Source organism: Columba livia, chromosome 4 (genome assembly GCF_036013475.1).
Source record: "Columba livia isolate bColLiv1 breed racing homer chromosome 4, bColLiv1.pat.W.v2, whole genome shotgun sequence".
In the NCBI taxonomy this organism is placed as follows: domain Eukaryota; kingdom Metazoa; phylum Chordata; class Aves; order Columbiformes; family Columbidae; genus Columba; species Columba livia.
This window is the reverse complement of record NC_088605.1, coordinates 57,783,601-57,801,129: the sequence shown is the minus strand read 5'-3', so window position 1 is coordinate 57,801,129 and position 17,529 is coordinate 57,783,601. Positions and strand designations below refer to the sequence as shown.

The 17,529-nt window shown below is 42.0% G+C and overlaps 1 protein-coding gene across 6 annotated transcripts in view; it reads left to right on the top strand.

The window, feature by feature from the left end:
• The window catches only part of SMAD1 (SMAD family member 1), a 110,449-nt gene that overhangs the window by 78,898 nt on the left and 14,022 nt on the right, over positions 1-17,529 (top strand). For 4 of the 6 annotated variants that reach the window (XM_065061938.1, XM_065061939.1, XM_005499868.3 and 1 more), the window contains one exon: positions 5,679-6,305. In XM_065061938.1, the coding sequence (XP_064918010.1) occupies positions 5,906-6,305 (400 nt within the window). In that variant the 5' untranslated portion in view covers positions 5,679-5,905. Of the gene's footprint in view, positions 1-2,228; positions 2,415-4,309; positions 4,632-5,678; positions 6,306-17,529 lie in introns of those variants that run through there. The other 2 variants (XM_065061942.1, XM_065061941.1) reach the window with 2 other exon arrangements.

Genomic DNA, 17,529 nt, shown 5'->3' with positions numbered 1-17,529 from the left:
GGAACTCATCAACTTGATTTGGTTTATCAAATAAGTTGGAAGCTGTGCAAGTCCTTCTTCTGAAGGCGAATATTGTTGCCCTGTTGAGAACAGCTAGGTATTTCTTCCAAGAACCTGTGTGAGCTGCTGTTGGAGCTAGCTGGGGTGCAGTCAGCACCTGCTCTTGCTCTCCTACCATCTGCTGAACTAATAGGTGCATGTTGGTATCTGAAAGGGTTTTCTCCATGGGCTGAACAACGATATATGGGTAGTTTTCTTGGAAGGGCAATCCCTCTGCCAAACAGCATGAGCAGTGGTCCTAGAGGGGGTTTCTCAGGCCGGGTGCTTTGACCTGTCTCTCAGGATCCAAGGCAGAGGCTGCTGCAGAACGGGCTGGACGTGTCCTCCTAGCACCTGTGGGGGCTAAGTAATGGAGTCTAATGCAGCGCTAGGAAAAAAGCTGGATATTCCTGTTACGTATATTGAAGACTTTTCAGCACCAGTGTGCTCTTTTCTCCAACACTTGCCACATATATATGAATCACATATTGATAACCTATATCAAAATGATATGTAGCAGAAATTAACATGATTGCATTTTAAAGTATTTTTTAAAAATTCTTTCTACCGTGCCAAGAAGGCATATAAAAGAGTTAACTATTTGTTACTTGGTTCTCCTTTTCCTTTTCGGAAATACAAGGGAAGCCAAGTCAGGTTCTGTATAAACTCTCTAATGAGTTTTACAGCACTTCGAAATGAAATTTGCTTTCTTTTTGCATGTGCATTGTAATGTCACTGAGGCTTCTATCAGGTTTCCATGCATGGTTCCAAGATGAGCAATATCTGACCTTCTACCATAAGAAAGTGCAAAAAACCCCCCCTCTGATTAAAAACAGAGTTTTTCAGCATAAGACTCTGAACTTTTTGTTTTACAAGTCACATTGCTTGAAGAAAGAAATTGAAACTTTTTTTCTGCTTGCTCTAAGAATAGGGAGCTGGAGGAAGTTACTGCACATTCTAGCCTTACAGCTGCATGCTTTTTAGTAATACATGGAAATCATTCTTTCAGGAGTGAAGTGACAGCTCCCTGACTTCTATGCCAAAATCTGATTTTTTCTATTTTTTTTTAAGGGTCTAAATACTTTACTGACTACATGAGTTGCTGAAAAGATGTGTCTTTCAGAGAAGGCAAGTTACTAAATATTTTTAAAGAAGCAAATTAAAATCTCTCTGCTTGTTATTTCTTCATATTGTCAATAAGTAATGGGCGCTGCAAAGAGGCATGTTGAATAAAATAAGATAGATTGAATTTTTAAAATGTAGTCAAAGAGTAGACAGTCTTCTTCATTAACAATTACGTAGGTTCTCCTCACTGTGGTTCTGCCCCTTTTTATGTCTTAGCTGTGCTGAGCATGTATCAAAAACATGCAATAGGATCCTTTTTGCCTGCATCCCAGAGCCCATAGTACAAATAATGAAATTAGTAGAAGAGTTAGAGCTGCTTCTTGTTTGCCTGAAATTTGGGCTAGTTGTTTCACTTCCCCTCTCCTAGGAGAGGATCCTCTAATTGTCCTAACCCTTTCTCCACCCACCAAAAACTGTGATTTATGCAAAGTGGGGACAGCTTCCTATGGGATCTCCTGTGGGAGTTTGGAAACAGTCTCACTGAATATTTTACTCTCTGCTTAGTGTTGCTAACAGAGTAACTGTCTCTTCTCTGAAAGCTGGAAAAATAGAGCTTCACACTGAGGCATTTTGCCTGAATACATTTGTTTAAACACAAGTCTGGCTAAACAGCTGTATATATAACGCTCACCACTTTTTTTGTAGGCTTCTCACAAGCTGTGTGGAGGTTTGTATGTCAGTCTGAAGGTTACACAAAATAGAGCAACATTGAAGGGAGACAAATAAAGCAGCAGTGAGATTTTAAAGAAGTTTGTTGATTCCAACTCATCCATCAGCAGACAGAAGGCATAATAAAAAGTGCATGGGTTTTGATGTGTAGAGAGTGGCTGATAAGTGGGTAACAACTCAGTTTCCTTTAAACTGATTCCAAGCTGCCTTTCTGTTATTTGCCCTGTTATTTGCCCTGTGAATAAACATACCCTTCAAGGGCTGCTGGTCACTCAGGTGTTGGAAATATGAGCTCTCCCTTTCCCAGAAGGGCACACGTATTTGGGGAAGAAAGACGTGGATTGTGTCATTTGCTGACTCATGCTTTAATCTTTATTTTTGCACTTCCAGCCGATAAGACCACTTTGTGCAAGAGTAATTCAGGAAGTGATGCACTGTGAAAACCAAGAGTGGCAGAAAGGGAAACAGAATGTACCGGCAAGGGCTCAGCCCACGGACGCCCTCTCTGCTTCTTGGAAATGCAGAATTCCACCTACACTGCCTTTTTTTTTTTAAGCTTAATACTGGTATTGGAGCTTGGTGTGAGTAGTATGCAGCAACTTGTGGGTTTTCTTCCCCTTTGTCTTGTGTCTTGTTCAGGGTTTGGAGTGAGCATAGCCTTTATTTGGGCGGGCAGTGGTTCAGGAGGAGTCCCTGGGCTGGGGGCTGGTGTCTGAGCTGTGTGACTTCCAGGGATGTCTACAACTACCGTACCGTTCCCTGAAGGGAAGTTATAGCCAGGTGGGGATTGGTCTCTTCTCCCAGGCAGTTAGCAATAGGACAAGGGGGCATGGGCTTAAACTCTGCCAGCGGAAATTTAGGCTGGATATTAGAAAGAAATTCTTTACGGAGAGAGTGGTCAGGCATTGGAATGGCCTGCCCAGGGTGGTGGTGGACTCGCCGTCCCTGGAGGTTTTTAAACTGAGAGTAGACACGGCACTTAGTGCCATGATCTAGTAAATGGACTGAAGTTGGACCAAGGGTTGGACTTGATGATCTCTGAGGTCTTTTCCAACCCAGTCGATTCTGTGATTCTGTAATGCTGTTCCTCCTGCTCCCAATGTATTTCTTGCCACCGTTGCTACAGAGATACTAGCTGTTAAGAGAATACCTTTTATTGTGATGGTGAAATATGTGTTGGAGCGTACAGTTGTGGGAGTGGGGTGCAGGTATGTTGCAGGATTTGACCCAAAAACTTCGGAAAAATCTGTTCCTGCAATCTGACTGCTTGGGCTTGCCTCTGAATGTCATCTTGGTCTTTGCAGAGCTTCTGGACTAGCTCGTGTTAGGGTTGTATTTTCAGGCACTGGTATAAACATACAGTCTTAATAGATGGGACTTTGTTGCCGTTTTAGTTTTTCACAGCAAGTAGGTTGGCCACTTATTTTTCAAAGTAGCTTGGTGGAAAAGGGCCAGGCCGAGGTAGAGCTACATCTGCATCCATTAAGAGTGTTGGCAGAAATTTGGACTGAGGTTTATATTTTGTACTTTCTTTTTTATTAGAACTTCAACTCAAGTCTTTTAAATATTTTTTGTTTAATTCAAATGGGTGTGGAATTGAAAGCTTGATTTGATTGCTTGATGATGTACCACTGGAAGTTGTAACTTTTGTGTGTGAACTTGTAACTTCCCTGTGTGGATCTTGTATATTTTGTTTGAAAGATACAGAAAAAAATATTTAGAATATTGTTTGAGATACAGATTATATATATGAGTTGAGAATAACTTTGTTACAAGCACATTTGAAGCACACATAGTGGGGTTCTTAAATTAGGACAGCATTTTAATAGAGCACCTTACAATACATGTAAAGATAAAGTGCACCCAGGGTAGTGCAATCAGTGACAATAATGGACTTTCAGTTCATGTAGCAGTATAGCACATGCCCAGGGAACAAAATAAATTCTTAAATTTGCCCCAGGCTCATGCAAATCTTCCATTGCATTGACATTATTATTACAAATACAATTCTTAGCATAAAAGGAATAGAAAGTACCAGTACAAAGTGCAGGTAGACATGGTCTGTATCTTAGTCCTTAATCATTATTCCCATAAATGTAGTTTATGCTTTGGGCCTAATAAAACTGAATCTTTGAAATTATTGTTTTGGAGACAAATTAATTTGAATCAAGTGGATGGTTTTCAGCTTAAAGTTCTCCAAGACTAGTGGTAGGCTGTGAAACCATGCCTAACAGTCAAGGAAGTAAGTGTGGCATAGCATTTACAGTGTGAGACCTGCAATATTTTCTTAGTGTAACTGTGAAATTCTGTTTGATGCGGGTGTGCTGACACCTTCTATTCTGTGTGCCCATGGGTCGTTGGTTGGGGTTTTTTTTGTGTCTTTCTGATGGCAACAAAAACATTCATATCCTTTTCCCCTTCCTCTGCAACCTGGTGGTATCCACTCCAGGATATGTTTCCTGTCTGTTCTCATGCTGTGTTTGAAAATCAGTGGCTTAGTGCTCTTTCTCTCATTTTTCCCTCCCTGCCACTGCAGGGTCTCTCCTACTTCCCCAACAGAGCCTTTTTCCCAGCCCAGGCAAGTATAAAACTTGCTGCTCGCAGCAGGAGCTTCTTCATATGTGGAGTTCCTCCTCCCCTTCACCCATTGCTGCATCCCCGTTCCACGTCTCCCAAGTTGAGGACCGCTGTGCAATCTAAAATCCTCTTATCCGGACTTCTTCCCTCTCACTCTTTTGTGTGTCCTTGAGTACATTGGGCAGGCATTGCAACGGAAAGGGTCGGATGTAATTAGTGAAGTAAGTTCATGATATTTTTTCCCTCACAGTCTCTCTATGAGCTGTGAGAGCTTCTTGACAGGGTGGGGAGATGGAATTTTCTTTCTTGTGTGAGATGAGTGAGGGCAAGGATCTTTCTAGTTTCTTTTTTGGGTTGTTCCTCAAAGTAAGTTGGAAGTGAAGCTGAACTATTTTAGTTTCAGATTGTGGCATGCACAAGTCTAGTACAGTGATTTTTCGAGCTGTATTGCTGGCAATTTGCAGAGGGCTGGGTAGCACAGTGCTGTTGTGGCATATTGCTTGCAGCTGCTTTAGAAAATAAAAATAAATAAAGTGCTAGTGATCTGGTATTGGTTCCTTGGGCTATTTTGCTGGTTAAGGTTGCAATAGCTGATAGGCAGAGGGAAGCGCCTTTCATGTTTAAAGGTGAATGATGTAATCTGAGGGGCTGTTTTTGGTTAGATCTAATGCAAACTAGATTTCTAATATAGAACCCTTGCCCTTTTTTGGACTGTTTGGGAATACAGCCATGACTTTTTGTGTTTTGGCTTTTTCTATCAAGCTTCTCATGGTACTGACTGAGGCCATGCTTGGGCACCAAGCAGAAGTATTGTTTGAGGCTGGGAAATGCAGCTGATGTCCCGCTTGCTGTGTGGCATAAAAATCGCTGAGGCCACACAGCAAGTTTGATGAGAGAACTGCACTGATGGGGATTTGTCCCACTACCAACCTCCTCCTCCTGCTAATCTCCCCTCCTCAAACCTCTTTTGGTTTATTCTGTGTCATTATTTTCCAGGGTGATCAGCTCACTTGTTCAAGGCTGTTTTGGGGCAAGGGATATATAGGATTTAGCAGCAGGTCCTTCTGCTTGAAAGTCTTGTTCAGATGTGCCTTGAGTCCAGTTCTGGAGGCTGTGAACACTTCATTGTTTTGGTGGTGGTGGTGGTGGTGGTGGTTGGTTTTTGATCACACCACTCATGGAAGACACAGGAGGTATTTTTAACTGCTGTATGTTAATTTAAAAGGTAAAATACCTTTTTTTAATCTCACTCTGATATTCTCCCACAGGTTCTCAGCCAGAAGGGTTTGGAATAATGCGAAGGTCCTGTCTATCGAAGGGACATGTCAGCGCTGCCTTCCTGGGACTGGAGGACTGAAAAGGAGAAAGGACCAGAATTATTTGAGACAGGCCGCTTTTGATTACTGACACAATCTGCTGTACCCTGGTGGTGGTGGATGCACAGGACAGTCTCTGCTGCTTGATTCTGTGGTATCACCGCAGTGTCAGGGTCACCATGAATGTGACAAGTTTATTCTCCTTCACCAGCCCAGCAGTGAAGAGGCTGTTGGGATGGAAGCAGGGGGATGAAGAAGAGAAATGGGCAGAGAAAGCTGTTGATGCTTTGGTGAAAAAACTGAAGAAGAAAAAAGGTGCTATGGAGGAGCTAGAAAAAGCGTTGAGCTGTCCTGGTCAGCCCAGCAACTGTGTCACGATCCCTCGTTCCTTGGACGGCAGGCTCCAGGTGTCACACCGGAAAGGGCTACCACACGTAATTTACTGCAGAGTGTGGCGCTGGCCAGACTTGCAGAGCCATCACGAACTGAAACCGCTGGAATGCTGCGAGTTTCCCTTTGGTTCCAAACAGAAGGAGGTTTGCATCAATCCCTACCACTACAAGCGGGTAGAGAGTCCTGGTAGGTTCTTCCTTGTTTGTACCTTCACTCCTTATCTGAACAATGCAAAGTATGGCAATTAATCATGTGATTCATCAGCTTAAATAAGCAAAAGTGGCTGTTTGCACATGTCAGATTCTTCCTCTGCAATTTATCTGGATGTAAGCGTTAATTAGCAGTTCTCCCTTTCACATGGTGAATACTTCACTTGTGTAAATGTTTTATCACTGTACAGAGGCATAGTCTCAGTGTGTGCCTCAGGCTGCTGGGCCTGATATCACCTGGTTTTGTTGGTGGCCACTGCCCCTCACTTAATTTGTTTTTTACTCCATTGTGCAGATTGGTGAGTCTATTTGAAACATTGCAAGCTAATGTTAAAATATTACTGTGGTCTGTTCATGAAAACCATTCTAACATACTGTGGTAGTGGTACTATTATTATTTCAAAATTATTATTTCACTTCTTATCACTTTTGTTTCTTCATCTCCCAGAAGATAATATTGTCTTTAGGATCTCCCACAATTTTGGCCTTTTCAAAAGACTGTGGTAGTAGACAGCAGAAGATAATCCCCGCAGTTTAAAGCTTTGATAGCAATGTTTTGTTGTACGTGAAGTTTTACTGTCAGCTGTTAACTTTAAGTGCAGTTTGCTTACCTGTTACCTACTTTCCCGCTTGTTATTTAGGGTGCAACCCATTCTCTCTGTCTCCTCTTCAAAAGCCAAACCTCTCTTTTATAAATCTCTGCTTTATTTTACTTGTGCAGGTTTATGATTGGGGGATGCTTCTAAGCACTATGATGAAATGTGCTTGAACACATCTACATTAATCTCCAGTTACTTGTGAGGTTTTACAGGGACATCTGCAGAAATGCACTGTAGGCGTGGGCAGACATCCCTGGTTTAAATTTCAGAAGTCCATCTGTGTTAGGTATTTCATAAACTGTGAAGCTGCCTCTGCAGAGTGGCATGGGCAGCTTAAGAAACTACAGTGGAAATTAGATTGTTGCAAGGTTGTTTTCCTGTGAATGGAAATTGCATTTATCTTGGGTCTGCAACACATAGTACGTATCTAGATGATAAATATGTCCCTTTGGTGTGTTAGTATTAACTTGGAAGTCATGTGAATGGCAGAGGTAATACCCATAATGTGTATATTTATGCAGCAGGAGCTTCAATAAACAAATGCTGCACTGGAAAAACAGTTCTTTAAAAATTTAAATTAAAAAAAGTCAAATTTCTTAACAATTCTATGTTAAGCTGAAGTGGGATAGTAAAATAAACAGTCATGTCCTTGTACTGCTAGGTGCCTGCATATGTCTGTGCTAGTTGCTTGCATTCAGTGTTCCAAAATACTGAAAATTAGGATTCCTGAAAGACATCTGTTTTCATCAGGTTGAGCAACAGTCGAGCTCTTACTGTTATTGTAACATCAAATGACATGTTCTAACTTATTTTGCTTTAATCTTGAAAACAATTACTGAGTTTGAGAACATTCTCATTTGGACCATTTATACCATATTAAAAAATACGTATTTGTAAATGTCATGTCACTTCAATGAGATATGCATGATAAAAATAGAATAGAACTCTTGAAAGATGTCTAACTAAAATGTACATTTTAGCTGAGTGCTGCTGAGTAATTTAAATAGTTCAAAAGCTGAGGTTTGGGTGTTAAGTCATCTTATGAATTTTATATTTGGGAAAGGGAGCAAAAAGTCATTAATGGTAAACCTTGAATTCTGGATTACTATTTTTTTTTTTTTTAATGAGATAAAAATACCTTCAGAATTTTTGCTGGGGAAAAAAACCCAAAACAGTTGATTTAAACAAGTTGGAGATGGTAGAAATAAAATGCTACCCTTTTGTCCAGAGAGTACCCTCGTGCTGAGGTGCTCTGTGAAGTCATGGTCGACATTATATACGGGCCGAAGTCACCTCTCGAATTTCCAACAGCTTGCCAAGGTGTGACAGCATAGTTGAAGCCCGCTGTGGTTTTACCGAGGTCTCTGGCTGGGTATGTAAAGGAAGGTTTTATATTTAGTCGGCCACAAGCCTGCCATTGTTTTGAGGGATATTGCATGGAGATGAGTGGGAAAACATGGCTTTTGGAAACAGGTGGTTGCTGAACTCCCATTTGGCTGGGAGAGGTGTGCTTCATAACTTGTGACTTCTTTTTTCCTGTCCTTTCCTTGTTCTCACTGTCCTCCAAGCGTCATCTTTATCTCCATTTCCTGACAGTCACTCCCAAATTCTGCTAACCGTTTTTTTCCCGTTTTTGTCAGGACATTAAACCACCATTATTGCTGCATAAGTGCTTACGTTTTGAGATGAATAGGTAGTGGGAATTCATGCATGAGTCACTGTTTCCAACTACAGATTTGAGCAGATATCAAAATTTGTCTTTCCAAGGCTATCATTGCAGCCAAAAGTGTTACAAATGTACTTACTCGTGACAAAACAAATTTGGAAACTCTGATTGTGTACTATGTGCGTTTTATGCACAAGGTACGTTATGGAATTCTGGCCCTGCCTGCCAGTGTAGTCTGTATTTAACTGCTTTGTGCAGATCCAGTTACTGGAGAGCTGAAGCATACCGTATGTGCATGGGATTATAGATATATGTTCTGCTGGTTGTTGTGTAGTTTATTTGAGTGTTGTGTAAGTTTTGAAGAGCAGATTAGTGGTAAATCCTAAATACATGAAATCAGGTAGTGGTCCATGTTGGGAAATCAGTGTTACGGATATGTCTCAGTTGTCACGGTGCCAGAGGGATGCGTGGATTTTCTACTTTGATACCTTATTCCGTCCTTGCTGTTTAGCTTCAGAAGCTTGGAAGACGTTAGAATTGGCATGCTGTGGTGCATCTGCCAGCTACAAAGCTACACGTGCATCCAAACAACAGTTTTATCTGTTAGTCAGGCTAGATAGGAGCCAGTTGTTAGCAGAGGAGAGGAGGCAGAAAGCCATCAGCAGTCTCAAACAGGATGGCGTGACACTTGATCAGCCTTGTATCTGCTCCCCAGGCCGTGGGACATGATCTGTGGCGAGGCCTCTGGCCAGGTCCTGCTTGCTGTGTTGTTCCAGCACAGCTGTTTGCGTGGCCTCCTGCTGAACCAGATCACAGTCGCTTTCCCCCTCCCCTGCTGTGTTATCTTCCAGGCTGATCGAAGCGGTGCTGGGGCTCGCTGTGCAGCTGTGGGAACATCTGTGCCAGTGCAGCCCCACGGACGACACATGGGAAGGAGTGGAGGTGGTGGGAAGCAAGAGGAGAAAGTAGGAGCTGTTCTGTTGCTGAGGATGGGAATATGGCCTTGTACTTGACTGCGAGGAAAAAATATCTCCTCAAGATGTGTTGCAGTAGCTCACTGCTGCTGTTTTATATGTTTGTTGTGTGCAGAATTATTTCTCCCTTGGCAAGGCAAAGCAAAGCTTTTACTTAAGAAGGTCAGGATCTGAATTTGATGCCTTTTAAAAACTGGCATGTTCAGCTGAACTGGTGCGCTCACTTTGCCAAATCTGCTTTTTCTCCTCAGTTTTATTTTTTAGGTTAGAGATATCTGGAAATCAAGCTCGCACCTGGTTTGAGACTATCCTTTAGTATGATCAAGACCTGAGAAATAACCAGGTGTAGAGCGTATGGAGAGGCTGTGAAGAAAAAGCAAACATGATGTTCCTCAGCTGTCTCTGAAAACGCTGCAAATGACCTCTCAGGTTTTGCTGGAGAATGTGTGAAATGACATTTGGAAGTCCCTCCTGAGATACTTCCTCCCCTTCTTTTATTCCTTTGGCTTCTGTAGAGATATAGCCTCTGTCCTCAGTTGTATAAATGGAATCAGGTGAGAGATGGTATCCAGAATTTAGGAAGAAAATAAACAAATAAATAAATAAATAAATTTTTTAAGCTTGGATCCTGTTTGCTCTTACAGTAAAACAAAAGGAATGGTATAGAGAGCAGGAAGGATGAGGAGGCACTTAAACTGACACTGCTATTAAAAAAATAATATTAAATCACACCTTTTGTGTGTCATTAGGGGAGGAGGTTCAGTTCTTTTGCCTTAGCTAAAGGGAGGGAAGGAAGATGGAGAAACTGAGTATTTCATTTTCTTGAAGTACCAGTGAATGTGTGAAAGAGCTCTTGGTTCTTCCTGATGCAGAATTGTGTTCATTTGCCTCTACTGAACATCCTTGCTGATCAACCTTCTAAGTTAAAGAGGATTTGAGTTTATAATATGTTACAAGGGAGGCAAATGAATGAGTTAACTTTGCTTTTATGCTTTGTGTGTGTGAGTGGTTGAGAGTGTGGCGTGTTTGTGTAAATGGTTACAGACATACACACCCATGCCCCCACCACAACTGAGTGCCGGTCTCCTGAGAGTGGCCAGAATCTGTTGATGCCTCCTCAGGCTTGGGAGAAACCTGCTTTTCATTGATCTGAGTGAGCTTAAACTTGCCTTGGGAGATGCAATTGTTAACTTTTCAATATTCATTTCTGGAGGTGCTTACAGATGCTCTGCTGTGCTTGAAGCATGCAGTGCCAGGGGGTGCTAAAACCGGTCGGTCCAGAAGCAGCCAAGCTGTCATCTGAAATATTCTGGTTGCATGGATCAGCCCATCAGCACAACCACTTGGAGGCAGAGATAACTACACTGCTTCAGGTTTTCACAGTTACCAAGTAAAGCGTAGATAAAAAGGGCTGGTTCATTTTTCCACTGTCAGGCTTCTCTTCTCTGGAGAGCCGGCTGCAGTCTGCTCTACATCAAGGGACCTTATGAAGCTGATGGTGCCCATGTCGCACCCAAACTGTGGGATGAGCAGCAGCTGCTTTTTCGTGATGGGGACAAATAACCTGTTGACAGTTGAATTCAACCTAAAGATCGTGACATTTCTTTGCATTGTAACCATGAATGCAAAGTGGATGTGTGCTCCAGCAAGTTTGTCTTTGGCAAGAATCATTTTGCCTAAATGTACAGCTGCTTTTTGCCATAAGAATAGACAGCCCCCAGGCTCTGTGGAGAACGATAGCTGTGTTGTACTGGTTTTGCTCCCAGCATGGACTCCTTGCTTGTGAATTAACCTTATTGTTTTCATATTTGTCTTAGAGCAAACAGCAGAGGAGATCAAAGTGAATCTCTGCAAGGCTGCACACCTACTGCAGGCACCAGAGCTACAGAAAGAAACTTGAAATGATGGAAATCCTGGATAAGGCAGGTCTGGACTCATGTGGTCCTGGAAGTAAATGCTCCTTGAATTCTCTGTTATGCAGTGCTGCAGCTCTGGTCCTCGATGAAAGGAAAATAAAGCATGTTTGAAGGAGCTTTCTAATGCCGTTTGAAATCACACAGATGTTTGGTTATTCATATTTGTATGGTTGTGCCTGTGGTCACTCGTGCTTGTGCACTCTCTTTCTAGGTACTTTACAGAAAAATGAATTGGTGTGTTAGTCGTACTTGTCTCATCCCTCTGTACCCAACCAGCCTAGAATCACTGGATGCAAGAGTAATATTCCTAAACTGTTTCTAGACAGGGTAAATTGAGAAGAGGAAAATCTGTCACGGTGTACTTCCCCTGTGCTTCCAACTTGCTGCAGCCTGTTGTGGCAGCTTGTCTGTCGGATTGCTGACGCAAGCCCTCGCTTTCGGCAAGCCACCGCGTTCACATGTACCTCCTGGGACCCTCAAATTGGCGGGTTGTCCCTGAGTCTGTCTAGATCAAATTTGGAGCCAGCAGAGAAAAGCTGGGAGTAAGCAGCCAGTCTCTTTGGGCCCATGAGCTTGCCGTGGCTGGGCTTTTTGGGGTCCTGGGACTTGCTTGATATCTCCTGCACCTCAGCACCTGAGAGAACTGTGGTCCGTGTGGGAACCTTGGCCTCAGTTTCCGGCCAGATGGAGAAGCTTTGATGGTCCAGGCCAAGGGGAGCCCAGGGATGCAGCTGCTGGTGCGACTCCCACAGCACCAGGTCTGGGGGAAGGAAGGGGAGAGGGGTGGGGGAGCTAAGGAGAAATGGAAGCTGCTCCAGTGGACGTAACAGAGCAGAAAACTGCTGCGTCCCTTTGGAATTAACATGTAGAACCAGGTTAGAAAAATTGTTGTTGCTGCTCCATTTCCCTGACAGGCTTTCTGCACCTCTGCAGGTGGGGGGCAATGAAGCAGAGTGTCATCGCTGAGAAGTTTTGCCGTATTGCTGTGTAACGCTGCTGTGGTGTATGACTTTAAAAATAGTGTGCTGCAACAGGTGGACACAATTATAGGGTGGTTCCCCAAAATAGCCAGCAACTGTCAGTTTGCTTGGCGAGCAGTATAGGACTTTCTTCGTTTCAGTTTTGCGGAATTTGATTGTAAAATTCCCCACCAGAACCAATTGGGGGGAGAAGAATTGAAGTAGGGAGGCAGAATGGAGGGAATGGTCTCACAGCAGGGTTTTCCTTGTGTAAGCTCACTGTGTGTCAGAAAAACAAGCTGCAATAAAGGGATATGAGTTGTCAAGAAGGATGTTTGTTTCCTTTTTTTTTTTTTTTTTTCCTTTAAAATTAACTAGATTCGGATGTTTCTTCTAACATAAAAGACCAGACTTCCAAGTTTTAACCTACTCAGTAGGATGGTGACTGTGGCTTTCCTACAGGTAATGTGAACTCTCTGCTCTGTGTAAATGTCTGAGCTAATATGCACTATCGCACTCCCAACTTCCTCCTGTGTCAGGACTGCTTCTTCGCCCAAATCCGCTTACAAGAACTCCTTGTATGCTAATGTGCATACAGTTAGTATTGTATTATTGTAGTATTATTGATGAATGTCAGTTTAATCAAAATGTTAACTTATCAGAGCATCTGCAAATAAAAATCTAATGTGAGCTGAATATTTTAATGTAGGAAGCGTACTAATATTACTTGACAAATGCACTCAGACTCAGATATCTGACATAAAAGTGAAGTCAGGAAACCAACAACTTGTTTGTCCTTTTTTTTTTTTCTTCTTCTTTTTCTTTTCTCTCTCTTTATTTTTTATTTTTTTTTTTTTAATACAGTCTTCATTTGTAACTATGTAAAATGGCAAGTCAAGCTGTGGGGTCTGTTGAAACTGCAGGATAAAATTAAGAGTTGAGAAAACAAGACAGCTCTGAGCTTTCTTCTGGAATAGAAAGTCTGGCATGTTTGTCTGTGTGTCACCCAAAAAAGGCTGCTGAATAGCTGTTACTGAGCCTTTTCACTTGCAATTACAACAAACAGGTTTGTAGCAAAAGTCTAAAAGGCTGTCATTTCTGCTTTTGAGAAAACAGGCAACTAAAGCCATGCTACCACAGCCTGAAGCACAGCCTTGCTCAACCCAGGTGGTATTGGAACAACATAAAGTAGCTACATCCTCAGAGAGTTGCTTTTGCCACAACACTATTATTATTATTATTATTATTATTATTATTATTATTATTATTATTTTTAATCCAAGGGTAAACTCTATCCTAAGTGTAGCCATGTAAGCATCTTTGTATGTGGGAACTTGTCCTCTGGTCAAAGAATATTCAGTTTTGCTAGGTCTTGTTTTAGTCAACGTGAGAAAACCTAATGACATTAAACCTCTTCCACTTGGTGTTTTATTGTTTACAAGCAAGGTCTTGGCAGGCCCTGGCAGCCGACACGCTTCAGCGACTCTTTAATGCTGCAGACAGCGAGCGAAGCCGAGCACGTTCAGGTCCCGGCTCTGCACTCCATGTGGGACTGGGCTGCTCCCTAGGACGCCACAGCCCACTGCAGCTGCCCCGGCCTCAGCGCCACGAAATTCAGCCGGGAGCCTTAGAAAGGCTCATATTTGTTAGTTTAGCACCACCGCTATGTTTGTTTGGGGTTTTCTGTTGTTGTTTTGTTTTTCTAACTCTCTATTACAACCTTGTATTTGCAGGGTTTTCTGTCTAGAGCGTGGAGTACAAGCCACAAGTTCTTCCCCCTGCCCCAGTCTTTCTTACCCGTTTCCGGATAGCACAGACAAATGTGTGAGGATTTCCCTCCTTCACAGCCTATGGTTCTGTTCTTCCAGTAAAACATAAGTGGCTTTGCAGAAATTCGTATGAAAATACAGCTGTATAGTGCTTGGAAATTAAAGTGCACCGGCTAATGATAGTGCTGCAGGTCTTCATTAGGGCTGAGGGCCCTGTTGTGGTATAAGCCTGTACAAACCCTTCTACAGAAAATACGTCAGCCAGGTCATGATTTTTAAGAGCAGAATGGTTGAATGTGCAGCAGCAGTTGCTCATATTTTTCTTTATTTTTATTTTATAAAGCTCAGAGGAGAAGTAAAATCTACATTGGCAAGGAAAGATAATCGAAGTCTGCTTTCTTATATGTGACCCTTCGTTATATTTCATTACTTGATCTTTCCGTTTCCAGACATGGAAAGAGAGATACCTACTGAAATCTGTGTGTAAAATATGAAGGGGAAAAAAATGAGCCCTTGAGGGAAACTAGGGCTTGTCATAGGGCTTGTGTAAGATAACTGAAACCCATCTGCATAGAAAATATGCTACTTTGAAAGTACAGCAGATCTTTTGGCTTGGATTAGGGTAGGGTTTTTTTAATAGAGAAACTTTTTTTTTAAAAAAAAAGGTTGTAATAATAAATTGGAGATTTTCTGTGATTGCTAATATAATTATCTCTAGAACATGAAAACAGAGCAAAACAAAAAAATCAATAAAATATTTACTCTAGGACAGCACACCTGTTAGTTTTCTGAACAGGATGACATGCTGGAGATACAAAGAGGTAGAGATCAGTAGCTTTCTTCAAAGGCCACTGTTGCATTTTCATAAAAGCATTTCTTTCTTGGTGTGGTTAGTTAAAACATTTATCTGAACAGCCCAGTTGTCTTTGGTCTGTCCTCTATTTTTTTTGCATTCTTGGCTCTTAGATGAAATAGCCTTGTGGGTGAAATAGCCCTGTAGATGTAATTTCTTTAATATAGCTCCACTTGTTCAGTGCAGGCATACTCTGGGTATTATTTGCATGGTAAAAACAAGCTACCCAGTTCCCAGGCTTTCTTGACAGATAGAGAATCTTTTCTTAGCTGCAGTTCCCCAAACATACCCAGTCTGGCTTCCAGGTGGTCTGTCTTCCTCTTCAGCCATTACTAGTAGCATTACTGCTGCTAGTCATGTATTAGCTCTAAACCCCAGGTCCACATTGATCCAAAACCCTGGAGCAAAACTTACCCACGGTTTAGCCCATAAAACCTTTTAATCTGGTCTTTTGGAAAGTACAGAAATCAAGCTGTCAGATGACTTGTGGTTCCATTCCATTAACTGGTTTTAGCCATTTAATGAGGTTCAATTCTCCAATCTGTTGCAGTAGCTTTTTAAGAAGAAAACAGTGTGTTTAATGGTACATTTCCTTTGGATATATGCATCCCCACTGAATGAAAACAATTATAACTTTTTATTTTTTTTTTTTTAATACCTTCTTCAGCAGAGGGGAATGCAAAGAGGAAGGGGGAAATTCTGTCTGCAAACTGTCAGAGCAGCATCGTGCAGAGATCCACCCAACAAAGATGTGCGTGCCTTGGTTATTTTCTAGCAACAGGTGTGCTGGCTTAGCACAGAATAACTCTCTCATGCTTTCTCCCCCTCGGTTATACCTCTTCCTGGGGCTGGCAGCTGCAACTGAGATCAGCCTCCTCCCCTGCTGTACTCAGCCTCGGTGATTTGTTATTCCATATGGCTGAGGTCTGCAATGGGAGCAGGGGCTCAGTGCTGTACACAGGGGCAAGGGGAGCAGGAGGGCTGTGTCTCCCCCCTTCACGTTTTGAACGCCTGGCATCCTTCCATGCTTGACAAGGGTCTGGTCGCTTCTCACATCTTCACTGCTGAGTGAGCAGCCTTCAGATTGACTCCTCTGTGACTCTGGTGGGAGCAGCTAGCCTGCAAAAAAGCCCATGAACTGCAGAAAGATCAGGTTGTGGCAGTGAGAGGATGTCTTGGAGTTGGGCTAATTGGAGCTTTGTAGACTCTGTGTCACCTGATGTGGCTTTTAGGGCTTCTCCTCCTCTGTGTGAATTACAGGCAGTGCTCAAAGTTCTGCAATGATATTTGTGAGACTGTTTGTGCTGTATCAATACCCATTGTATTCTCCTTCCCCTTCCCCCCTATTGCCGTGTGTATTTTGAAGAATTTGGCATTTAATTATTTGAGGTGAAGCAGTAGTTGGACAAAAAGGATAGATTTGCATGAGGAGTTGGATATGGAAAAGGATATGTGTTCTTATATTGAGGCCTTCTAAACTCCACCAATTCTGCCCAACAGGAGCAAACATGCAGATATATATATACACACACCTTGGGAAAAATCTGGGACTACTTTATTTTAATTACAGAAAACATACAGAAGACATCCTGTTCTGCTATTTTAAAGTACTATAAATTGTGTAGCTTCCTGTGGTGTCATGTGTGTCATTGTTTAATGTGAGGTAGATGATGGGAAAGGTGAGTGATGTACTTTCTGCACAAATTAACTTCAGAAGAGTTAATGGTTTGACCTTCGTCCGTAGGAAAGGAAGAGATAGGAAAGCTGTGTTTTTAGTGCTCAGAAAAGTAAGGAAGAGTCATAAAGACAGGAAAGGGAAAATACTTTTTAACACATTATCTCATTGTTACTTTTTTCAGTGGTAATTTATTGTCCCAGCAGATGTTGACTATGACAGTTAGATATTGCTTGACCTCAAAAGAACTGCAAGGTTTAACAGAGCAAGCTTATTTCTGCGGGATGCTAATAATCAGAGAGATTTGGTTTGATATTTTCAGTGTTGTGAGTGAGGGGATTTGTGATGTCCACCTGAATGTTGAGTAACTTTTAATGGCTTTTTCCAGTGACTTGGTAGAATAGTTGTCTTAGAGGCAAGGGACAGTTTGCACAGATGAGGGAAATAAAGCTTCTCCTGGGTTGTTTTGCAACAGAGAGCTTCCTCAGAATGGCAGGTGGATGTGTTTTATTTCAGAAAATGCCTTAACTAGGAAATTTGTATATTACTTGTGAAGTTCAGTCTGTTAAAATTTTCACATCCAAACAAATCTACTTAGGAGTGACACCTGTCTCAAATATTTGAGATCTGTTGGAATCACAGTGAGGCTTCTCTAAGAAACTAGGACATCAGATTAAATCTTTCAAACCTATTTCTTACTAAGGGGCAGCCTTAATTTCAGTAGTGAGGGGATTTTTTTTTTTTAGTGTGTGGTCAAAGAAGATTTCTGGATTAAACTTTTTGTGCATTC